This window comes from Spodoptera frugiperda, chromosome 15 (genome assembly GCF_023101765.2).
Source record: "Spodoptera frugiperda isolate SF20-4 chromosome 15, AGI-APGP_CSIRO_Sfru_2.0, whole genome shotgun sequence".
Lineage (NCBI taxonomy): Eukaryota > Metazoa > Arthropoda > Insecta > Lepidoptera > Noctuidae > Spodoptera > Spodoptera frugiperda.
The window spans coordinates 10028577-10055201 of record NC_064226.1 but is presented as its reverse complement, the minus strand read 5'-3'; the positions used below and the strand labels follow the sequence as shown (position 1 = coordinate 10055201).

At 35.1% G+C, this 26625-nt stretch overlaps 1 protein-coding gene across 1 annotated transcript; it reads right to left on the bottom strand.

Annotated features, from left to right (window-relative positions):
- Positions 1–1302: 1302 nt before the first annotated feature.
- LOC118273487 (uncharacterized) lies at positions 1303–25525 on the bottom strand. The gene is made up of 6 exons (XM_035590480.2): positions 25190–25525; positions 6016–9326; positions 5755–5922; positions 5405–5658; positions 5098–5291; positions 1303–4815 (listed from the first exon to the last, which is right to left on the bottom strand). Exons 2-6 carry the CDS (start codon positions 9304–9306, stop codon positions 3107–3109), a joined length of 5616 nt encoding a protein of 1871 aa, XP_035446373.2. The 5' UTR covers positions 9307–9326; positions 25190–25525; the 3' UTR covers positions 1303–3106.
- Between the last annotated feature and the right edge of the window lie 1100 nt (positions 25526–26625).

The window sequence follows — 26625 nt, the reverse complement described above, 5'->3', positions numbered from 1 at the left end:
TCCTTTCTTCTCTAAAATCTTTTTACTTAATAAGACGAGAAACGAACATTCTTAATACTCGAATGATTATAATCAATACAATGCACCGAGAGAGGCGGATTCCGCCTCAGATTTCTTCACTTATACGTCGAAACACGACGCAAGCGTTGGTTCTCATCAGTTTCTTATAAAGGCCGTGGACGATATCACTCCAGACGAGCCGGCCTATTCGTGCCGAACCGTGGATCTTATGTATCCAGGTGACACACACCTAAACTGCAGTCACCGGCAAAATTCATGAATTTTTATTTTGTTTTTTTTTTACATTTAATGGGTCGACGTTTGGCCGCTATCTCACCTGATGGTAAGTAATGATGCGGCCTACGGTGGAGCACGTCTGCCCATAAGCAACCTATTCACTCGGGCCTTGAAGACACCCAAGTTATACCCATCAGGAAACACAGACTCCGGCAAGGAGTTCCACTCCCTAGCAGTTCGCACTAGGAAGCTTGAAGCGAAGCGCTTCGTGCGAGTGGGTGGGATATCTACCATGAAGCGGTGACGCCTCGCCGATTGTCTTGTGGTTCGATGATGAAAAGGACCAGGGGGAATCAAGTTGTGCAATTCCCCCGCACACTCTCCGAAATGTATCCGGTAAAAAATGGAAAGGCTTGCGACCTTGCGCCTGTGTTCAAGGCTTTGAAGCCGGGCCTCCACAAGCGCATCATCATTGATGAGCTTCTTGGCACGCCTTTCAATGTGTTCGAGCGCATCCAGCTGGTATTTGGCCGAGCCGTCCCAAAGGTGAGAACAGTACTCCATACATTACCGAACCTGAGCTTGGTACAGGCTCAGCAGTTGTTTCGGTGTGAAGTACCGCCTCACCTTCGAGAGGATACCCAACTTCCTACCAGCTAGATGCGCCTTCGACTCTATATAAGAGCCGAAGTTAAGCGTTGGCGATAGAGTTACTTTAATTACTGTTTCTAATCAAATAAAACGTTGCTAGAAAGAATTTCTGCAACTAGAGCTGCACATAATTCTCTCAAGGAACATAAGATAAGTACTTACAAAACAAGTTATATTAAATTATCTGGCTTACTGACCAGTACTTCTATAATTTTTTATTTTGTAAATATTTCAGTTGATATTATTTGAAACGGTTATGTGATAAAAAATAACATCCTAAACCTATTTAAAGTTTTCTGACTTAATCAAAAGTTTTTGATATAAGGACCTGAGATCTACATATTATTTTAGTTAGAAAGGATATAATATAATATAGGGAACTGACAATGATTGATGGTTGTAATAAAATGTGCATTTTAAATAACTCAATGTATTATAATTATGTAACTCCTTTATTACAAATTTCTTGCAACAATTTAGTAAAATTAAACCCCTTTCGATATAATATACATCAAAAAAATTATGTCTATAGTTCTACCATAATCACGAGTACACCATTTCCTTCAAACATACCGTTCCAATAATAATGTAAAATAGCTATAATATAGTATATTGTGGCACAATGCCAGCGCACTCACTAAGTGCTTACGATACTCTTCATATTATTTAATTTTTTTAAGTATTCATTTCACAAAACATAACAATTTACAGAATGATTAATATACATTAGATTTTGTACTTACATTGATTCGTAATGCATACCAGATAGTTTAGTAGTATCTATGATAGTTCTTAAAACAAATTTCAGTCATATATTTTTATACAGTATGTTATGTACTACAAAACACATAATGGAAATAAATTTAACCCGATTGTGAGTTACGATAGCATTGTGCCGATCTGGCAACACTTACTGGGAAAATTACGAACTTTACAACGGCCCTTACGCTTTGAAATGGAAAGAAGACATCTATACAATAATGTATGTTGTTCATCTTTATACTAAAATAGGCCCTTAATTTGGAAAACTACGAACATTTTATACAGTTAAAAGTTGTAATATTTCTTTCTATATAATAGGGTTCATGATATGGTTATCTATATGGATAAGTAATACTTATTATTTACATAAACAATTCTATTTATTTAAAGTTCTGCTTCCTTTTCAAGAAATTCCTATTCTGTTCTGTTCGTTTATTTTTATTTACGTTAACTTTGATATGCCTGACTTACATCAGTTTACTTGATAAGTTTGAGAATATTCAAACTTCTATGTTCCTAATAAAAGTTATAGTGGACCTACTCTTTAATTGTATAAACTCGTATATTTTGATATTTTATTTTTCCAGACGCGATTTATTTACCACGTTGGAAGCGACAAGAATACTAGTTACAAAACAATTTATATACACCATATATTATAAACTTGTGTATAAAATTACCGAAAGTTAACGAAATAAAAATACGATATAATTAAGCTTTTTATGGTATAATTAGTCTGAAAGTATGCTTGTTGGTTGGTGTAGTTAATCCTGGCTGTACTTGTTAAATTTAATATCTAGTCAAACACTATTTTTGATATGGAAGACTTTAACGATTTTTTTTGTATATCTAAATTTAGTTTATGGATTTTGATATGCCAATTATTTTTAGATAAAAGATTTGGAAGTAGATGTTACACAGTGTAAATACATCATAAGTATATATTTTATAAAAAATACATACAAAAGTAATAATGGTACTTATCAAGATAAAAAGTTGCTACAGTTAAGAAATTTCAATATGTGTCATTGATATTGAAACGTAGTTTACCTAAAATATGATGGACCACCAAAATATTTATGTAAGAATGTTTTGGATACGTTAAAATGGGTAGTTTTGTATTCAGTTTCAAATTTCCACCTGAATTACTTTCATAGTTTGACTAAACCTAGTTAAGAGTTACCTATAATAACAAATACAATATGTATGTAAGCCCTAATATGGAAGCAAATTTAACAACATTTAAAATTATTCAAATTTGAGATATTTACAAGATATATAGTTTCACAGTTACATCAAAATAAGATACAGCGATATACCTATAGTAATATAATTAAAGCGCATCGTTTTGTTTTCACACGTTGCTGAGTCAAACCCCAGTATGAATAGTTACACCTTAAATTAATAACAAAACAAAATTGCACATTAAAATATTCTACTTAAAATAATTTTGGCACTAAATATCTGTGGCACTATAATTAACTCTCATGTCTTTATCTTGACCTTCGTTACTATCAATAGTTTTTCCTTCAATATCTTTTTCACTTTCACTCATATTTTCGCAAGCAGCAGTATCTTCATCTTCCGAGGACTCCCTGCCAGTGGAAGACCCTGTGTGCGTTGCACCATTAGGCTCCCGATACTCAAGTTTTGTTGGATCTTTTTCGTGTAGCTTTCTTGCTAGTGATTGTAAGCTAGCAAGCGAACTTGCACAGTCTGTTGTGTCAATATCTGTCAAACTTACACCTGCACGTTCGATTTCCGTAAATGTACCGAATGGTAATTTGAACAAACACTCCAACCGCATCACATGCATTTTGCTTCTTAAATGTTTCGCTAGATGGCCGTGTATTCTGAATGCTATATTACAATCAGAACATCGAAATGGTCTGGGGTTAAATGACGTAGCAGCCCCAAATGTTGAGGTCATGGACACTTTGTTATGGTGTGATCCTGAACGTTCATGCTTTTGAAGATGCCCTCTAGTTCTGAAACTTACGGCGCACACACTACACCTAAATGGTCTTTCCATGTAATGTATATTAAGATGTAACCTTAACTGAGAAGGTTTGGTGAAAGTCTTATTACAAAAATCACACACTCTTCGGCCATCTTCCATTAATCTACCTGGTGAATAGGATGAGTTTTCAAAATCTTTACCCTTTGTAACTTTAAAAGCTACACCTCCTACACCTATTACAACTTTTCTTGCCACAGGTTCATGGTCTAAAGATGGCGGCTTTACTGATTCCGATTCAGAAAACTGTTCGTCTTGTTTTGTGTTATCTTCGCGTATAACCAAAACGTTGTCCTCGTTCGAATCATCATTTTGATTCTGTATACTTTCTTCGTGAGTTTGAATATGATTTATTCTAGCATGTTTCAAATATTCAGAAACTACGTGTTTTGCATTTTCTGCGTTGCTGTGACTTTGTGTAAGAGTCCCTTTATTTTCATTGACGGAACTAGTTGACACATTCGACTCTCCTCTAATGACTGAGGCTTCATCTCTTAATACAGTCGGCGATTTCAAAGCATTATCACTTTCTTCTGATACTTTAGTATCATTGTAATTAACTCGACTTGAAGAAACTGGTGTAATAAATGAATTTTTTGTGGATGTAACAATTTTATTGTTGCTATCCATTGAACAGTAACTGTCGGTGTACGTTGATTTTTCTATATCAATCTTTCTTAATTTACTTAAGTTGCCAGTTAGTTGACTCTGCTTAATTTTAGAATCCTGCAACGCCCTTTCTGTCAAATAAGTATGAAGCATTGGTTCACCATTTGTCCATTGAGACTGGTGATTTGGAAGTTTGGCAGTATTTGATGCTAGGGAAGCTAAGACGCTAGATTCTCTGGCGGTTGGTATTTCAGGAATGTTATTTTGCGTTGTTTTTGTTTCAGTTTTGCTGAGATCCATTGGTTCGTTTTCAGTGCTCAATCTGGTATCAGCTGGTGATGTTTGGGAATTACTTGACCTTTCTGGATTATTTTCTGTAGTAACATTATCTAGGCCCGCTGGTGTATACGGATAAGTTGAAGGTCTAGCACTTGTTATTAGGCCAGGAGTAGCGGAAGTAGTGGGCCTCGAACTTCCTAATGATAATAAACAATGTGCAGCTTCATGTTCTGGTAACCGCGATTTATAAGCTTCTGTATCTGTAAACAAAGAAAATGATCGAATCTTTAGTTTTAATGGCTCAAAGACTCGTGTAATCAGTTACTAAGGCGCTACTTGTTCGAAGTGTTTATTAAGCTCGAGTTGTCAAAAAATACTAATTTTGAAATTGTAACGTATTGCGTTTAATAGTAGTTTTTATAATGAAAAATCATTTAAAAAGTATTTGAATTGCGAAACTATTAATATAAATTCATAATTACATAGTTATAGTCTTCTTGGGGACAAAATGTATATTACAAGAATATTGAATGGAATCTTACCGCTTGATTCTGTTTCACCCTCATTTCCTTCATCACCCTCAGATTCTGTATCATCATCAGTTTCACCGGAACACTGCGCTAGCTCTCCACCTTCGGTATCATTACCTTCATTAGGATTTATTCCTAATTCACAGCACTTTTTATAGTGTGCTTTACTCTTCATGTGTTTGGTTAAGTTGCCCTTAGTCTTAAAACTGAAATACAATTAAATAATATAAGTTTTGAGGTTACAAAAAAATAATAAATAACACTGTTGTAATTTATATATAAGAAGTAGTGTATATACTGAAAACCAATTATAATTTACCTAAAAGCGCAATGCACGCATGTATAAGGACGCACATCAGTGTGGGTGCGGATATGTTTCTTAAGCATCGAAGGTTTCTTGCAACGAATTCCACATTCTGAGCAAACGTAACGTCCTCTACCACGACCGCGAACGTACGTATACTCTTCATTACTTTCGAATCCTCCGGTCACTTCTTTCTTGGGAGTTGTCACATTATCGCAAACTGAAAATTTGTTGTCATCCGATTTTTTCATATCAACCACTTGTACCGCCTGAAATTTAAAAGAAATGGTAATTAAATAATTGCGCTTTTGACCAAAATGTAAAGTCAATAGATGTTAAGAATATCAATAAGAAAATAAACATACCTGTTTACTGTCTTTTACAATTCTTTTCCACTGCGATGAATGAGTCAGTACAAGATCCTGTTTAATCACCGCAACAGCTACAGCTTGCGGTCGATGACGTGAGTCATAAAGAGACATAGCAGACGATGCTGACAATCCCAGCGGGTCTGGCGTCAGCTCGGATAATAACTGTAAACATATACATGTATAATTACATCAGACATTAAGTTCACAAATGTTGATAAAAAGCAAATATTTATTAGAAATGGTAATATTAATTACCTGCCAGTTGCTGTACATTGAAAGGAAATGCTGATTTGGAACATATGTTGGTTGAGGCCGATTGATTGTGCAGTAAAATACTTTTGTTGAACATTTTAATCCTAGATATGTATATGCATTTCCATTTAAGTAAAGTTGGCCGTAAGCTTTGGCGGGTCGTGGAGTCTCTGGTGATACAAGAGGCATTGTATTTGCATTTGGTGTAATTCCGTGGTGCCTTTTAGGTGTAAACGTGCCAGGCTTTAACGGTAAAGTAGAAGGCCGTAAAAATTTAGGTTTTCTCTCTTCTGCAGTAGGTTTATTTATGACGTTTTTCTGGAAGTAAGAGGTTTCAGACCTTTCACTGTACGCTGATACAGGAGTTTCTTGAGCATTTGTATTTTTCTGTACCTCTGATGAGCTGGGAATTTGATTGTTGTATATTTCAGCCTTAGTAATTAAATTTTCAAAATTGAAATTTCTCAATTCTTTGTCCGACTTCACTTCGATATTTTTATAAGAATAATTAGTAGTACTTTTTTCTCTGTTCTTACTAAGTTTGTGTGTCGGAAAGTTAATGTTCTCTTTTAATACTGGTGTTCTAGGAATGCCATCAGAATTTCTTTTAACACCTGCTTCTTGTCTAATCATGGTTTTGACTAAATTTGATGTAATGGATTTAGGACTCATATTTGTATCATCAACATTCTTAATTTTTATAATAGGAACAGCCGAAATGTAATGCGACGTGTCAGTATTACAATGGTCTTGAATGTGTTCTTCAGACTCTATTTTTGTTGGCCTTAAATTTGGACTTTTACTGTTCCGTAATTGATGCGAGTCGTATTTAGTTATTGTTCCTTTTGAAGACTGAATATTCACAATGGAATTTGTATGAGGATCTTCCAAATTTGTTTGTATTGACAGTTTATTGCCATCTTGGTTAATAACGTTCTTAGCATGAGTATTCGGATTTCCAACGAATACTCCTGGAGTGTTGGGCCCAGGTATACCCGGCACATGTGGTATTAATTTTCCTCCATGGAAAATAGTCGTTGCACCATTGGGTGATGCTGACGACGGACTAAGAGGCGGTAAAGTTAATGGATTAAATGCTGTTATAGCACTAAGGGGTGGAAACTGAAAATGTGTAATATCATGGATATTCGGTAAATTAGAACTCGGTATAGACGGTGCTGTTGATATTGAAATTCTTGGTGTCTGTGGTTGTGGAGTACCCAAAGCTTCTTTAGGCGTAGGTGGATTATGCATTATAGTCCCACCGGAATGTAACCCAGATCTCACCACAACACTGCTTGCTTCCACGTCGTTTCCCAGTTTCGATGGCGACAGATTTTGTTGAATTAAAATAGGTGATAACTGATTTTTACTAGGTTCAATCCGGAGTGTTGTTGTACTACCTGAATGATCTACTATTTTTACTTCACCTCCAAACATTTGAAGTGAAGTTGAATTATGTCGCATGTGTTGTGCCATTTCATCCATCGATCGTAAAGTTGTAGAATTAGCATCAATACACCTTATCTTCGGTTGAGGATATAGATCATTTGATCTCGGTGAAATGTTTTCTATTAACCGTGGACTATAGTTGTCAGCTCGACTATCGATCCTTCTCTTAGGACTTGCTAAAGGCTTCACTTTAAGACTTTCATTTTTTCTTCCATAATCAGTTTGCACTCTTGTATCTACCAGTCTAGTGTTTCCAAGTAATGGGCCGGGAGATGGTAAGGGAGCAACCACATCGTTTGATTCTGGTTTCAAGATAACAAGATTATCGGGTTTAATTCTAGATGGCGAAGACTTGTTAGAATTAGTAGTTCGTGAATAATTGGTCGATGACTCAGGTAATCTTACATTTATAGAATTACTTCGAACATATATGTTCTCAGGTCTAATAGATTTCACTTCTTTTTGAGATATATTATTAGTGCTTATAGTCCCTTTGCAATAATACAATCTGTGTGTTTCCAAATTGTCTGCACTTCTGTACATTATCTGACATAAAGGACAAATAAACAAAGGGCCTTCGATTAATTCTCCAGTGACAGATGCTATACCATTCATTTTAGTTTTAAGAAGGAGATCTTTAATAATGGAACCTTCTGGATTTAAAGGATGTTTTTGGTGGTCACTCTGTGAAAAACTTTCAGAATGTGATCTTTTTCTGTAAGAATTATCACTTTCATGGTTGGATTTGGTTAAATTCAAGGGTGATGGTTCTGACTTTATTTCTGCTAAATCTGTCATAAATTGTTTACTTTCTGCTATTTGTTTAATTTTCCCATATTTCTTTTGTAATGGTGTTTCGATAACATCAACAATAGCTTCATTATCTGATATTATTTTCGAGATATGCTCCGTAAGGAAATCAGCATTCGGCGAAATAGATTTTTTTACTTTTTCTTTTTCATCATCTTGATACAATGCTGCCCTGAATTTAGGTTTATAAATTGTTTTAGATTTGCTGTTGTCAACTAATGAATAACTAGTACTTGTGGAGGGCATGTTGGTATCGATAATAAGTTCAGCAGAATCGTTTGATTCTACATTGTCAGCGCGTATTATTGAAGCGTCAGACCCAGTTTCTGACATAGATGTAGGCGGAATAGACGTATCACTTTCTGAACCTCCCGATAAATCGTCATCATTTAGGGGTACAGATACGTCTGCTCCTTGCATTCTTAAAGCATGTGTTCTTGATCTTTGATGTTTGTATAAGTTGGATTTCGTTTTAAAAGCAAATCCACAAGGTGCACACGGGTATGGTCTCTCATTTGTATGAGCTCTGATATGTTTTTGAAGAACAGAAGGCTTGGCACAAGATAATTTACAGTAGGGACATATATAACGTCCACCCGCTCCAGCATTATAAGCTTCTTTGATTAAATCATTTTCAAGATTCTCAGTCTTATTAGAAAATTCATCAGTAACACTGGTCTGACCAGTTACTTGAACAATATTATTTACATTACTTAATCTACTATTTTCATCGCTATAATTAATTTGTACATTTTTCTCCACATTGTGAACTTCTAAATGCTGTTTTTCGGATTTTGTTTTTATTTTCTCTATTTCTGGATGGGCTGCTGCGATGCTACCATTTGATATTGAAAGATTACCGGCAGATGAGGATACTATCGATTCCTTATGCCTGACTTCCCCTGTTTTGGGTAGATTACTGGGAAACACAGTAATAGTAGATGCCATTTTTTTGAATTTCTTATGGAGATAGCTGTGGTCATTGTTATTGGAGAAGTTACTATCTAAACGTTTTTCCTGTGTTAGCGGCATCGTACCCGCGACGTTTGTACCTGCAACAATAAAAAGTTTTGCTTAAATTGCTATATTTACCACAAAATGATTCAAAAGGTTCAATATGATCCTATCAGATAAAAGTGACCTTAATGATACGTAAAATATTTGTAAGTATACGTATGCATTTTAAAATAATTATCTTTTATGTAATGTTTTTTTTGGTACGTAAAATAACGGAATTTTAAAGGTATTTTACAAAAGTTATTAATTAATTATCACGATTAAATTACGAAAATTGTAGCTTAAACAAAAATACAAATTTTCCGATAAAAACTAAAAAAAAGTCTGACTTCTTGACTGAAGACAAAAATGGTATTATGACCAATACTATATGTATTGGTCTTCAGTCAAGAAGTCAGGTATACGCAATATTTTAGGCACCTAACTTTGCAATGCGTACGATTCTTTTTATATGAGATTAGAAAAAAAACACTAAAGAATAACAAATAACGACGCGACCGTATGGAAAACCCAAGTATTGCACAATACATGTTATACCTACAGCTTTCTTTCGGCTTGTTTTAGAAAAGAATGATGATTAATATTATAATAATAAATAGCTTTTAGTATATAACATACATAAAAACCTTTCACGACTCAAACTAATATTTAATACTGAAAAAATGTAACCAATTACATAAAGATGTTTTTACCGAAATTAATATTGTCCTAGGTTCTTATCACAAATATTTTTTTACATAGTAGGACTTTGCAAATCCAAAACAATCAAAACATTTAAGTGGGTACATCACATCGTTGTCATCACTGACATTTCCACTAGTTATCGCTGCAATTTTGAAAACTGCATTTTTGCCACAGTTTGAAATTTTTTACACATTTTACCTAATTTTTATGGTAAATACCACAATATTTTAGTATTATTTTGAAACTTTTCAGTGGCATAAATGCACACCAACAAAATATACAGAACAGTTGTGTTTTTATTCGCATTTCTTGTTTATATAAATAATTCATTCAAGATCATTTTCCTATGTCAAGCCATTGAAAAGCACTCGACACAAAACAGCGAACAGCGATGCGGTGAACGTGTTGACGCAACGCAACGCGCATGTGCCGTGCTATTTCTATTGGTGTGTAGTGTGACATCACCGTGACGTCACGCTATTAGACGAGGATATCCCCAGTCCGCGCTGCTTTCTGTCGTATTTTTTACACTGGCTAAATTGATATACATGGGTATGTAGTTATTTTTGAACATGGATAAAAATGGTATGAACGTTTCTTTTCTGTTTACTGCTGGAAATATAATCATTTCATTAGGTAAGACGTTACCTAAGTATATTAAAGTTACTAAAATTTTTATAAAACATATATTAAGTTTTTTTTTCTTCTAAGTTACTGTACCAATATATTACCAATGTATATTTTGATAGATAATATTAATTTCTAGTTACTTTCAAATGTGGTTGGTTACACATTACACATAAGAAATAGCTGAAGGTTTAGTCGTACTTAGCACAATCACAAAACAAGATGTGAGAAATAAGGTTTTGTAAGTGTGAGTGTTATCTACACAATCCGAATACGTGTAGTAGTACGATGGCGGACGACCTCGCTTGCGCTCACTTGAGTCGTTCGTGGACGGCTGCGTCGTTGGTACGTTCCGAGAAGGCGTTACAATTTCTGAGAAGTGGAGACAACCATGCCGCTCCGTTCGTTTAAGAACAGGCAAGCAAATAAGCTCGGTACGCACTTGCCGCTTACGCACACAACACAAACCTCGTCTTTATGTATGAGCGTTCGGATCGCTGTGTGTGTGCCACCTATTTAAATAACGACTGGCAAGCGCTGTATTGATGTAGGGATAGGTATTGATACAAACTTAGAAATCAGAAAAGATTTTTGACAGAAAGAGAAAGTTGTTTATTGTGTCATTTACACTATAAATTCCTACTTACAACTATGGCACACCTATTACCTAATTAGTAAATCACACCTAACTCAATATGTTTTGGAAACTAGACATCTGCATTTAATAGGTAGTTACTAGTTATCTTTATAAAAAAATGAAGAAAGTTATCCCGAAGGCAAGTGGCAGTAACTGGTAGTGTTGTAATGAGACAAAGGAATCCCGGCGGTCGGCCGCCGCCCGCCGGCCTGGCGCCAAGCCAGGCGGCCCTGGCGACGCCTGTGTCGGCCGCCAGCACGCCGCCAGCTTCCATTGCCTCTACCTATCACTTCACTTAACAGAAGCATTATAATATTGGCTAACGTTTTTATTATACGATCTGCACGATCGGACCACTTGTTTACCTGATGCTAAATTTAGGCTTACTTTGCGAATTATAATTATAAATTGCATTTTTACTTTTTAGTTTAAGACAGTAATTTAAACGCTGCTTAATTAGAGTATCTAACTAATCACATTTACTTTAAAAAGTAATCATTGTTTGCTCATGTAACCTTGAAAATATGAAAATACCTGAGTATTTTTGTCATGATGATGATTAAAAACATGCATGTAATATTGCGAATAAAGCTTTAGAACTAAACAATCAATGAACTGGCAGGCGACCTCTTGACTCGACCGAGTCTGTTTGGTTGGAATAAGGAGATTATTGTACCTACTTATAAATGTGTTTCAAGTGTTAGATAGCCTTTGTTTACGTTGCGGTTCGTAAACTATCTCTTATTAAAATTCGCACCCAATCTACTCATAGTATAGAGTTTACCACTATTTACTTCAGTATTTAGAGTCAGCCTTACTTAACTGATATAAATATCTTTGGTAGGTAGCTGATGTTATCTTTTCAGAATAAATGTGTATTGATAAACAAAATATTGGATAAAGAAATCTTATTTTGAATCCTTGACCTAAGGAGCATGCGGTTCAGCAACTTACGATAGTATAATAGGAATGTAGTAAGCAAGTATTTCATAATATTTTAATGTATTAAAAATAATGCTGTGATGAATCAACTAACTATAAATGAGTATGAGCGTAAACAAACCAGCTCTGTTAAAATTCTTACCGCGGCAAAATTGATCAGTCCACCATTATATCATTTCTGTCTTGATATCATTTGTTGACGCCTCCAGAACAAATGTCAACAAGTCCGATAGGCTGCATTTCACCCGCGCACAAGTGAATCATCGTTAATAATTGCGCGACGATCCACGCCACACGGCACACACACACAGACAACACCTGTGTTATCGTCACACAAGTCTCACTAACACTCTGGTACTGCGACGCCACTTTCTTTTTAGCAAACGATAACAATTATTAACATACGAGATTACGAGTATTTATTTGTTTTGTCTATATGCTGGAATAGGTCTCGTTTATCGTACACTCGAAGAAGGAACAGCGTACGTTCCCGCACGGCGGATGAGTGTTCAACTGTTTGTAATGTCGTTGGTTTGTTCGTTTCGTTCCGTTCAGCTCCCCGCGCCACCCGCGTTCCTACCCGCGCACCGCACTCTGCGCCCGCTGTAAGTAGTGATTCATGTCGCGTTTTATCTATCTCCCTCCTTCACCGCAACCGGATCGGTTGTTCTTCGTAATCTATTTATATGTATCTACATAATATGCACGGACTTTAACCTGCGCTTTAACTACAAGTCAAAATCTTACTTAAGCGTTTGTTAAGGTAGTAGTCTGCGGGGAAGAGAAAGCTCTTCCATAGAATGAAATACTCAATTCTTATCAACCTAAATTTTGATGACATGACATCACTTTCAATTTTGTGTTAGCTTGGAAAGGAAAATCTTCTGTTTAAAACCATGTTAGGCACCACTATTACTACTAAAATTGATTTAACGTACAATACATATTATGTTATTACCAAGCTTTAAAAAAAAATGACACGTGTTAATACTCTCTTTTTACCGATTGATCTACTTAGTACTGCTGTTGTAATCAGTAGGATGGAGTATTAAAGAGATATATTCTGGATATAAGAGAAATTCTTCAGTAGGTTACCAATAAGTAAATATATGAGAGCTGTGTCAAAATTTTGATACTTATCATTGGTTTGGTACCTATCAGTATGGCAAGCAACGTAATTTTCATGCAGCGGTGATTTCGTAACGGCTGCGCTCGACTAGAACGGGTATCGGTTTTATTTGCCATCGTCAACTACATTCTCTATTGCAGGAAACCATTTCCATCCATATGGAGATATTGTATTGTATGTATAATTATTACTAGGTAAGGTGTACCTATTTAAATAAAAAATATGAAGTGAAGAAATATCATAATATAGGTAAATACAAATAGTCGAACCACAAGTATAGATACTCGCACTGGCGTTTGCGACATTTCTTGGCAAAATATTGTGTGTAATTATTCGTACTCATTTAATTCTGAAGTGTAATACATACTTAAAATTAAAAACAAACTAGGCAGGTGATGATACTTAAGTAAATAATCACTTCTTCTTGGTAATACGCATTTAAACATTTTTATCAGCAAATGTTTTTATTAATTTGTTATCAATAACCTTAATCAGAAGAATATACTAAGAAGTAACTATTAAATACCCTTAATTTAACTCTTAATTTGTCATAGTGCATTTTTGGAAGGGACATCACCAAGAATCTCTCTTCACCTCACGCCTAAGGAGCCTTGTTGTGTTTTAATAAACTTAATAAATAAATATTTCAATAGAGGATTTTAAATTTCAATACATAAAAAACCGAAACTATACATGCAATGAAAGCTGATTAAAAACAACCACAATGAATTCTAAACAAAAAATTGGGATTGACTACAAGTAAGAGGTCCTAAATACCTACGTTTTTAATTTTGGCCAAAACCATAATCGAACTGGCCAACAGCCTGCAGCATAACATTTTTGTATAGCAGGGCGCCTGACTGACTTATTAATTTGTTACTAGTGAAAGAGATAAAGAATACACATAAGGAATTATAATAATTTACGAGAATCACAGCAAACCCCGCAAACCTACACGATTTTCCAAGATTAATTATACCACGAGGGATTTTGTTCTGAAATCCAGTATAAACTGACTGTTAAATCTACGGAAAGATCATACGAGTCCGAGATAAAGTAACTTAATTATTTTTTATTAGGTACTTGGTGATGGTTTAGTCTGTAGGTATACACACCTACCTACATATATATTATTTTTATTAAGTAATTCTGAGTTTTCGCTCCATACATTTTTGGGCATTCGCCTTTGAAGCATAAAATCTGTCACCTATATTACAATAATAGAGTACAATATTAATAATTTATTGTTGGCATTTTCCTATATTTAACTTATCTCGTGAACTTATTATCGGCAAGACCTCTTTATCAAAATTCTATATTATATTCATAGTTTACCTACACAAATAAGCCTGGCATAATACGAACATAAATATAATGTGGTCGCCGTTACGTAGTGATGATAATTTATTTTCAGTGAAGAAACTTCATGGCACTCGGGCTAGATTCGAATGTATAATATATAAACACATTATTTGCAATGATAATTGGTAGGCGCTTATCAGTATTGCGGAGGCGATGACGCACGCGTTTCGAGGATAGCACGCAGTCGCTCGAATGTGAACACAAGTTGGTCAGGAAGCGAGCGATACTCCGACGACGACCACGACGACAAAAACTTGTTTCTTAACGTGTTCTGCTGTACCAATTAATGTAGGTACCTGCACTGTTTATAGATTGTCATTTCTGTTATTTTAAGAAGGTAAACATCATAATATTGTCGCTTGATTTTCGGTAATATCATTGAAACTTAAATTATTCTAGGTTATTCTTCCTAAATACATATCTAGTTTGTCTATGCAAGTAATCTCAATTAAGTATACAGGGAAAAATGCAACGAGTTAGGAAGGTAAATTAATTTGTTTGACAGCAAAGTTTCAGCAGTAGGTATCAATGACATCGTTTCGAATCAAAGTTCAAAGCGTTTCTTTCTAACCTCACCACAAAAATTGGTTGGCGTAATTCTATGACGGCTGGTGTTTCGCGAATGGTATGTGAAGTGCGGGGGCGAGGGGCACTTGTTGCGTTGTTTAGTTGGCGTAGGCACCGCCTGTTGCCGACTGGCGACGTCACGTCACGACCTTGAGCTACACACGGGGAGTGTCTGTTTCTATATTGTCTCTTGCATCTGACAACACTCATGTCTTTACGAAAATTATATTATGGACATTTCCATAACATGAACAACATCTACTATATTTCCCAAAAACATTTCAAAAACAATCGCTTTCTATTATGTGTTTAGCATGACACCAAATGACTATGTTTTCTTCATTTAAAAAAAACGCTTGTTATTGTCAGTTACACATTTTACTCTGTTTGTAACAGGTAAAATTTTACTCACTGACTCAAACAAACATTTGGCAAGGCAGCTGTTAGTTTGTGATTCCACCCAGGCGCCATGAAGTCGCGTAGGCGGGAAACCATGAAACCAGTTCTGGTGCAACTGTATCAGGCTTAGCTTGCAAGAGTTCACTAAAATAATATGAGCTGAATTAAAATGTGCGCAGTTTGAAAAACATTCCAGTATTAGGTACCGACATCTCTACCTAGAATTTAATTGGTAAGTATTATGCATTATTTACCTTGTTTCATACACTTGTGTATGTATTATAAATTATAATAAATGACGTCAATGTGTTGAGTATTTTTCAACATTTCTGAGTGAGACTGTAAACATAGGTTTCAGAATAGCTGTGGGTAAGTACATTGCCTACCTACCGCATATTTGTAATGTTGTAAGTCTGGAAGTGACTAGACAAATCAGATTCAGTTGGTGAGCGTGAGCTGGCTCATTGTACTAAACAAGTTTGCGACTAGTGCGAATGCAGAACCGGCGGCGTCGTCTCCCCACCTTGCTCGGGCTTCCCTCGCAACCAGGTCATCGTTAACTTGCCCGACCGCTATACCGCCAACGGACTCGTGGCCGACGCAGGCCACACCCCGTCCAATATCTGATAAATAATGCTACAGAATTGAGTTCTTTTGAAAACTTTCTTACATATCACTTATCGGCAATTCCACTAAAATATCTATTTAATCATCTCGATGTTTTCAGTACTAAGTAAACGCTTACATATACACAGAATCTACGTTCTGTATCTGCTTATATAGGATTTCGTCAGAATTTGGAACCATATCATGAATAAGTCATCATAAATTATTAAGTAAACTTATTATAATTGCATTTCCAAGTTCTATTTCCGTAAAAAACTATAAGACTATTCAGGACATCGTAGGTACGGTTCCTGTTTCAGACATTGCAGGGAATTTTTCTGTTTTCTTCTTATTGAAAGATTTCTCAATAGCCTTAAATGTAGTATCATGGTTGCATCTCAAAAGTCTAAAAGTAACAGGCAAAGTTGTAGATTCGACTTTAATTCAGACTTTAGACTCTAAACGTACCTAGTTACCTACTCTAATTCACACAAGCTGTTTACATTAGCATCTATGTGTATCTACATAATTATTAAAACTGGCATTAAGAAAATGGCGTCATTCTTCGTGAATTCCGGCGTTCACGTATCAACGACTAAAATACGCCCGTGCCCGTATGTATGAATGTGACAATAATATTCGTGAGTCATTTCAAGTCGGGTAGCACTTGACCAAATAAATAAGCATTCGTTGTTCACGAGTCTTTCCTCAATGACGTTCATATGTTTCATTGTGGTATTCGCAAAATGATTGTGTGGTTGATGTTGGAAACAAACTGATTAAAATCGTCGATTCCGTTTTTCTTTTTAATCTATTTGACAGATTAGGCGAATACAATCTGAAAACGTATCTACTTAATACCTAAGTGCAATTATAAATTTACCAACTTTTAATATTTATTTTACATAGCCAACATACAGATGTTACAGGTACAGATTTATTTATAAAGACACAGAAAAAAATATATTTGAAGCCATACTCACATAAATAATACTATAAAGTGCTTTAAATTTTACGAAGGCCTAGTCCTAGTCTCTCTAATCCTTTTCTTCGATTTCCTAGACACTTGTGACTTAATAGAAAGTATTCAAGGCCTACTTTCACATAATTTTCTGTGGCAGTTATAAATTTGCTATTTATAAGTACAGTAGGTACAACACCGACGATACGTAAAGATATTACCTATAATAATCATGATATGAGGTTCTAAACTAATTGTAGATAATTTAAAAGAATCAGATTTTTCTTAACCAATTATTGATTTAGGAATAAGAAACGTTGGGATCATCTCTGACTGTTGGGTATTCGCCAGTGAGATGTTCCTACTTCCGAAGTGCAATATTACCGCCCACACTCTTTCTGTACAGTCAACTCTGGTGTTTTTAGGTTAAATCAAACCGCCATCCAAAATTTCGCTCTTGAAATACATTTTTTTTAGAAATGGTATGTTAGTTTACAATCGTCATAATGTCTCCTGGATAATTCATATTGCTCTAATTTGTTTTTTGCTTCTCTGGCCATGTGTGATGCAGTGCAATGCAAGCAACGTTAAAGTCAAAATTATTTAATTCTATACTAAGTATACAAATAAACAAATATCTATTACTATACAAATAAAACAAAATCTGTCGGTCAGTCCTCTAGTGAAGCTATTTGCTTTAAGTGTAGGAATCTACATTTTGGAACGAGTAAATAGCTTGACTAGAGTTTACCCCAAAACATATATCGTTTCAACAGATAGGTAAATGTGTAATTCGGATGCTATCTACCCTAAATTGTAGATAGTCTAATCGATGTAAAACATTCCTTTGTAGATTTTCTCCTTTTCCAAATCTACAATTTAGATTTATTTCACCTAACTTCGTGTAAATGTGACGTTTACCTAATGCAGGTACCATTTAGTAGTATGTAACCTATATTTACTTAGTTACACAATAATAATTAATTACTCTGCTGTGCCTAGTCGTCGTGATAACATGTACGTTTTTATTGGACATTATTACAAAACAACTTAACCCAACCATAATCTTATTTCGCTGACGCAAATATATTTTGATAAATTTATATCTATTTCTTGCTAAAAAGTACACATATTCAACTTCGAAATTCAAATCAGTCACTGATAAATACTTTAATACTTACTGATAACAGTATAAGACAGTGCTTATATCATGCGCCGTAGTATTTATGTGAATAAAGAATATAAGTAGGTAACTACTTAAATAGGTAGGTACATATTTATAAGGAATATCCTACTTTATCAGAGAAATATACTTTTTAGATTGCTAAAGGTTGATAATAAAGCAATGATTATTTTGTTCTTTAATTACAAATATTTTAAATTAATTGGATGACGTATCATCTATCTACCAACATTAAGATTAAACGTCCTTTGCATACCCAAATTCAAATGTAATTATTTCGGTCCTTGTTTAACATCAATCAAATGAAATAATTATTATGAGATTATTCATCTCTTGCCTCTGTTGTGTAAGTAATTGACTAATTGCGAGTATTTACGACATTGATTACTTCATCAATGACAATAGAATTGTAGCTAAACATTAAACACCAAGCGGTTAGGTGCCTACTGCGATAAACAACGAAAACAACATATAAAAAGAAAATATTGACCAGAATGTTATTGTAGCTGTTTATATCCAGCTTATTACTGGTTTTGGGCTCTATATAGACACACTGCTTTTCAACCACACTCCGAATGCATAATTGTAATTAAAACAGCATAGCTTCCAGTCAGTTGTCAGTGCAATCGTTAGAAATGTTACACTACAATTAATTGGACTGCGGTTGGTTTGCAGTTATTGCAATCTCGCTACTACAAAGCAGTTCAGTGAATTAATTCTGGATACTGGTGTGTGTCTAATTTGATTGTAAAATGTATTTACTAGCCAGCTACTCGGTACAGATAAAAAGGTGATTCCCGTTTCAGTTTTTACCGTTCTTCTGGGAATTCTTATCATAGTCTTACGAGTCCTACCCAAAAACATGTACATGCTAAGGTTAATGTTTTAAGCCCAGTAGTTTCTATGGCTTGGTTGTCAGGATCGGGCGAGACCTATCTGTGCTGAAAATGGGAAAGAATTGGTAATATTAATATAAATACAACCCCAGGAAAGTATTTACTATATTGTTCACGTGTTACCATTTACAATGAGACAAAGGTCTCTCTAGGGAATTAGGGATGGACAACAGTCGCACTTGCACTGTTGGGGCTCTTGGGTTTGTCTATTGAGAGAACCCGGTATCCCTTACAGTTAGGGATTGCAATCCGGTCCGGCGGATCCGGTAATCCGGCGGATCCGGCGCGTTTTTGGACCTACCGGATCCGGTGAGTCGGCGCCGGATCCGGTGGCGTTGAATCCGGTAAAGCAAAAAATACACGATTTCAATACCTAACCGAAAGAGAAATAAAATTCTGAGCTCAATATAAGTTCACAATGCGATTGTGTAGTCGTGTATTATTAACTTATTACTTGTTCACTCAGAATATTTACCTGCTTTTTTTATTAAATTCAGAACTGAAATGTTTATGTATCTAGGGTATAGAGGGAAAGTTAATGCTAAAACAGAAACAGATTATGAGAAAATACTTAAAAAAGAAATGACTGTGTATGAAGTAGAAGGAGTAAAATGGAAAACACATTTCGCTGATCTACAGTTACTTGATGGCGATTAGGCAAACCAGTGTTGCGCCGAGGCAGAAATGGCCTTTTCTGCCGCAGGTTATATTTGTAGTGCCATCAGAAGCAGACTAGGAGACTATTTGTTTTCTTAGATCGTTTTTTCAGGCACAGAAATAATTTTAATTTGAATTTTGCATTGCAGAAAATAAATGCTTCTTGTTTTGTTTCTTAGGATTATGAACTGAAGTTGTTGATTTTATAAGTACAAATTTAAAAGACTGTTTTGTTATATAACTGTGTAGATTATTAATAAGAGTTTAATAGTATTATTATTACTTAAGTACTTTCAGATACTTACATAGATAGGTACAGCAATAAGTGAGAGTCAGACTGATTACTTTATTATTAAAAATAGTTTCATAATTTGATTTAGTACAAATAGTACCAAAAATTACAATTAATACCAAAAAATATAATTAAAAGTGATTTTATTTTCCATAAATACGTATTTTATTTTCTTTTGAGACATTATTATCTAAACATAAACCACTAAATACTAGGCCCTAAGTAACTTTCAAAATCCGGCCGGATCCGTCCGGATCCGGCCGGATTACGCATCAATCCGGTGAATTCCGGCATGATTGAAAATCATACCGGATTGCAATCCCCCCTTACAGTTGTGGATGGACGTTTTAGTGAGGTAAGAATCTCACACTAATTACACTTCGTCTCACAGTTTTTGTTCCTAAAAAGGTAGTCGCCTTTTGAATGTTGTTTTCCCAGAAAGAAGGCCCCATAGTTATTTTCGGTCGTGCGTTGAATGTCTCTCAGTCAATGATTAATGAAAGCTTAGTAGGTATCGATAGCCTATGGACACTAGCTAAAATAACAATATCGAAGTTTTCCAGAAGTGGTTTAACCGCTACAATTTGATTAAAAGTTACAACTGAACCTAAAACCTACCTAAGTATCTCTATCTATTAATCAATGATTGCAAAAATAATAACTAAAGTTATTGGGGACCCAGCCACCTACTTTGTTCTTGTTACTTATACTAGGGTTATAGGTACTCGTACCTACACTTCAAACGGCAGACTGATAAATTGCAAATCTTACCAATTTCAAATCATCTGATGGTTCTAACTACACTATTACGAGTTACGAGTATTTGTAATTAGGTACCTATGTATGTATGAGAAGCCATGGTAAAAATGGTGGCCGAAGTTTTTCTAAGGTTTTGCTAAAAGAAAGGCTAAAAACTCCTTCTCGGTAACTGTTGAGTGTTGTTCAGCCAGTATGCAATTCTCAGAATACCACCTACCTCCGAGCACGCGCCGTGCTCTTGCTCCGCGTCGACGAGACTTACGGAGCTTACCTACAATAAACACTTATATTATCTACCCATATAACATTTTCACATTTACGATTCCGATAGTTCCAAGAATCTTCTTCGATTCCCTCTATTAAAGCGAGGAGTTATTTTTAAAAGAGGGGCTTTGCTGGCGTTACTCTTCTTAGTAACTGAATCAAAAAAGTAAACGATTGTTTTCCAGAAAATAAATGACGACTAACAAGTTCCTCACCACGGGCTTATTGCCGTTGATTAGAGTTTCTGTGAAACCTATTAATTGCATAACTGAAAAGTACGCGGCAGAAAAACAAAAACAAAACCTAGTTGGTGTTGCTAATTGTTATTTCTGCTTATCCTGTGTAGTGTAGAATTTTATTTTTTTCTCTGTTAGGGTGTTAATTCGTTTTAAGTAACGAAAAAAAGTACTTTTTTACATTAAGATAGAGTTTGATCAATAACAAGCTACTTTTGTACTGAATGTAATCTTGAAACCTTAATGTTGACGTTGCTTGACGAGTAAAACCTCTACTTAATTAGATAGGTACTTACTACACTCATTAATTACTCTTTTTCAATTACCTACATGTTGCTGATAATAAAAAGTGAAATACCTATTTTCTTTTAATGTAATTTGTTGATAGATTAACATCTTAGTGTAGAACAAAAATAGTTCAATTTATTTTATTTTTAAGTACTTAAATATAAATAATATTAAAAAAGAAACATCATAACCCTAATTTTTAGAATTTTATCTCTGGATGTCAATTAGTCAACGGAGCGTCAAATAGAAAGATGAATATCGAAGTGATCACAAGTTAACTACGTGAAAACTACTTAAAATTCAGTAATGGCTACCCGTTGTTGTTCCCAATGACCTCTATGACACTTACATAATTAATTTTCTAGTGTAAATGTACGATGTATTGGGTTAATGCTACTTAGTTACCTACCTTATAATGAGCTGCAAATAAGTGCGAAATTTTTATCTTGAGGTGCAGTTCAGACTTCAGAAAGTTACTAAACCTGTAAGGTATTTAAATGCACCTGGGCCACCTGGTCCGTATCGGTTTTAATGCATCGAGCTCCACATCAACGTATTTTTACTTTTGGCTTAAAATATAATGTGTTTAGTGTAAAAAATACTCAGTAATGAAAATAGGGTTCTATTGAAAATAGGTTGAATACATTATACCTACAACAAATATACCGTATAATTTAATAGGTACCTACTGTATATGATGATGCAAGAAATACTTAAATCAATTTTATTTTTATTATAAGTGTGACGAAATTTTAATACTTGGTATACAATACATTGACACCGATTAATTAGTTTTCTGAATTGAATTCAAAACATGGTTAAGTGCAGTGCGTAATGTGACGCAGGTTTGGATTTCCCTATAGGATGTACCTATATGTGAAATTATTTTATGTTTAGGTAAGGCTGAAATGCTTTACCTTCAAAAGGTTTGGTTAGCTAGGGGTGTGTAGCAACACGTTAGGAAAAATAATTAATTAACTATAAAGTTATAATTAGATGTGACAAATTCTTGTAGTTAAATTTAAAGGTATGTAATGTTAAAAAGAACGATCGCAAAATGAATGAAAACGGCGGTGATGAACGAAAGTCTACCAGGATTGAAGAAACCTGTAGGACCGGTCCTTGCCAACATCAAGTTTTTTGTTGTTCCCGGCTCGACCATCAAGTGCATCGTCATATTATGAGAGCAACACATATCTTACTATTCTATACGCACTTCTCAATGAAAAATTCAAATTCAAACAAACTAATTATTTAATTACATAGCTCATTTAATGTTATTTGGTACGTATGTATGAACCTTTATCATAACTTAAATGTTGTGGTCGGACGATTCGTTTATCAAAATTAATGTTAGATAGTATGATCGAGCTGACTGACAAACTATTACATTGAAGTTGAATGTGTAATCACAAGTATTCTATGGTCATAAATTAAATATAAAAATATCAAAATGTATCTACCTACATAATTGTACTTACTTAAATATGATAATTAGGTACACTCGTAGTCCATAAATATCAACTAAAGGCACGTTCTGCGATCGTACCTTTATAATAATCTCTAGCTTTTCCCTTTTTTTTTTAAGAAGAACTGAAGAAGGAACTTTTAAATAATTATTTATTCACAGTGTCTTTTGTTGGGCCGGTAAGCCACCTGCGAAATACCGATAAAAAAATCTTTGTCGTCCCTTGAGACAACAGTTATGTCCGAAATACCTGGCACCCTTCATTTCAACGTAATACGAGCATTAGTTCAGCGAATTCGGGTGAGTCGGTCTGTGATGACTGATGACTTTGCGCACGTGAGTACCTAGTGCCCAGTTTGGTACTTGATTCGGTTTTGTAAACTACATCACACACCTCGCCGCCTATCGTTGTTTTAGGCTAGTTTTTAGAATTGTACCGATCTCTGTTAGGTAATTGCCCGAAATTTATAAGAGGCACTTTTACGAGTAGTCACTTGTCACCAGTTTACATAATTATTGTTTGTTGAGGAAGTTAATATATGCGAAAAAACTTGTGTGATTTCTGTTGTCTGTAAAAAATTGCTCTACTTTGACCTTGAAGGTGAAACTTTCATCATTCTAGCAACTAAAAACTGGGATTCTCCAGCAATTAGGAGATTCAAAGGACGCTCATGGTGCAAACTAGTGTTACAATCACGATTGTGGTATATAGAATAGGTACTGTTAAAGGATAGTGATAGAATAACGAGAACAACATATTGTTTCCCTTAGCACCAAAATGTTGATTATGGAGTTTGCAAAGGTCCGCATTCCTCGTTTGTAGACGAGCCTCGAATTTTTAAGCATTAGGTAGGATGGCAATTTCGGGTACTATGTATATTTAATTCTTTTTTTATTTTAATTGCAATCTACTTTTAGAACAATAACTGAGTTCGTGCTAGGAAGTTAAATTTCAAGGAAGTCATTAAATATTGGGACAATTTCTTTACGTACACTAGTAGATAGTGTTACTTATTACAATGTATGTAAATACTGGACTGTTGATTAATATTGTAACTATATACCTTACCCACCTAATAAAAATTAAACACATTTGGCGTACTGTGAAATACCTACATTATTAGTTCTAAAACATTTACCATAAAAGCACATCAAAATTAGGTAGGTCTTTGATTAAAAACAATATGACCCATCGAGTTGTGAACGTTGAGTTTTAAGATGGGACTAAGATCGGCATGCGGCGGGGGCGGGCGGACGTGCCAAGGCAGGCAGGCAAGCAACATATTTACTCATACGCCCGAGGCGTAAATCACCGTGCATCTATTTCGAGTTGGCCTGTGCGGGTGTGGGCACAGGCGGAGGAGGGCGGGGCGCGGGTAGACGCCGATGCCGGTCTGGCGCCAGAAGGATTCCCCAGCGCCCCGCACTCCCCGCGCCATCGCTCGAGGTCGCCGTGCGCTCGTGTCGCTTTTCCGTCGCAAATAACTGATCTACCGTTTATCCTCAAAATCAACGGCTTAAACAACATTTTATCAGGACAAGCAACTGATAATAATTTGCAATGCCCAGTTGCCTATATTAACTAAGTATGCTGTACATTCCAGGAATTACAATTCAAGTGTTACGCTATCTTCAGAGTTTTTTGCAACAGTTGTGATTGTTTGTTCCTTGTTTTGTAAGCTGATCCCTAAGATTACGTTATAAAAAACTTTATTAGGTCCAAAGTTTCGCAAGATAAAAATAAGATTAAATCTATCGCCTGAAATAATCGGTTTATTTTCGCCTTAAATTTTTTAGCAAATCATGATAACAACATTAGGTACATAAATATATCGAGCTAAATTCAAAGCTGGTTGAATTAACATGTTTAGTGAGATATCTACAAATCAAAGAGAAAGAAATATTACGTAATAAAATTTAGTGTTTCAGTTTTATACTCACTTGTTAAGTTCTTTTGATCCTGTCCGAGATAAACCAAGAATTCACCGCGGTGTAGTTGGCAATCTGGTCTTCCCTTCCCCCCACCCTGTCCGGCCCCGCGCAGGGATGCCCTGCGGTCATTGGTTACTCATACATCTTGCAAAACTTGTATTCGTTCCATTACACCAATTTAAGATGCTTGTTTACATAGCTATGTGCACAACACTGCTCTCACTATTTGCACTAGTGATATTCAATAAAAATTACATAAAAATAGAATCAACATAACTGCATGTATACTATCACACATGAAAACGCGCGCACCGTGTTGAACTCCGACAGAGAATGAATATTACTACCGAATTGAAAGTAGGTATTACATACAAAATATCAAGCTAGCCGGACAGATGTTTGTATAGATATACAAAGCCAGCGGAGTGTGACTCACACTCAATGACTCTTAAAACACAGTAGTAGAGGTTATAACACATTATTTTAACAGCAGATACAATTTGGTACAACTGTACTACGCTGTCCACGTATAAGTCCAAACATAGTAGGCATAGAAAGACTCCATCGTAATCAACGACCATTTGTAAGCCACGAGCCTTAAAATTTATGTAGTACAAAATATATTCAGACGCAACGACTCGTATTCTTCTGCTCTTCTAAGATTAAAAAAAAACTTCAAATACGTGTTTTGTTCATAACACTACAGATACTGTTCCATAAAATCCTATATAATATTATCAATGGAATTCTTAGGTAGCTACTTTCAATAATACTTTACCTACTATAGATAAAAGGTAAAAACGAGTTTACAGTAAAGTTCATTAGCACATGTTGGATGTTTTGTATTTTATGAGTAGAAAAGAAAGAGTGTTTTATAGTAAAAATAGACCACGGAATAAAATAATTTAAGTGATCGTTGTTATTGCAACGCTATCGCTCCTTTTTTCTTATGATTGCGCATTTGCGCCATCTAGCAAGTTTCAATACAAGCTAATACAAGCAGCTGCACATAGATGGCAGTTACAGCAATCAGTGGTTAGCGAATTTTTTATCAGTTGTGATAAAACAAGTAGGATTTGTCATATTTCGAATAGTTTTATCTTCTCAGAGCAGTAAATACTGCTATTTTTGGTCATCGCAATAGGTCTATACTGAACACTATAACGCTTTGACAGATATCTAGCAAAAGTATAAAAAGAGCTGAAATAACTCTCCGACAAATATAAAGATAAAGACCGTTACGATAAACCTTTCTCACTTTCCCTACGGAAGACTGTAGTCGAGTTTACACTATTTAAAACACAAGAACGGCTAAATCGATTAATTTGACAGCAAATTCGTGGGGACGAATTTACCAGGAGACGGTCGATGGATGTTTTTATCCCAGGATTTTGCGAAACACACACGGGAGCGGGAAACGGGATTGCGCGTAGAAGCTAGTAGGT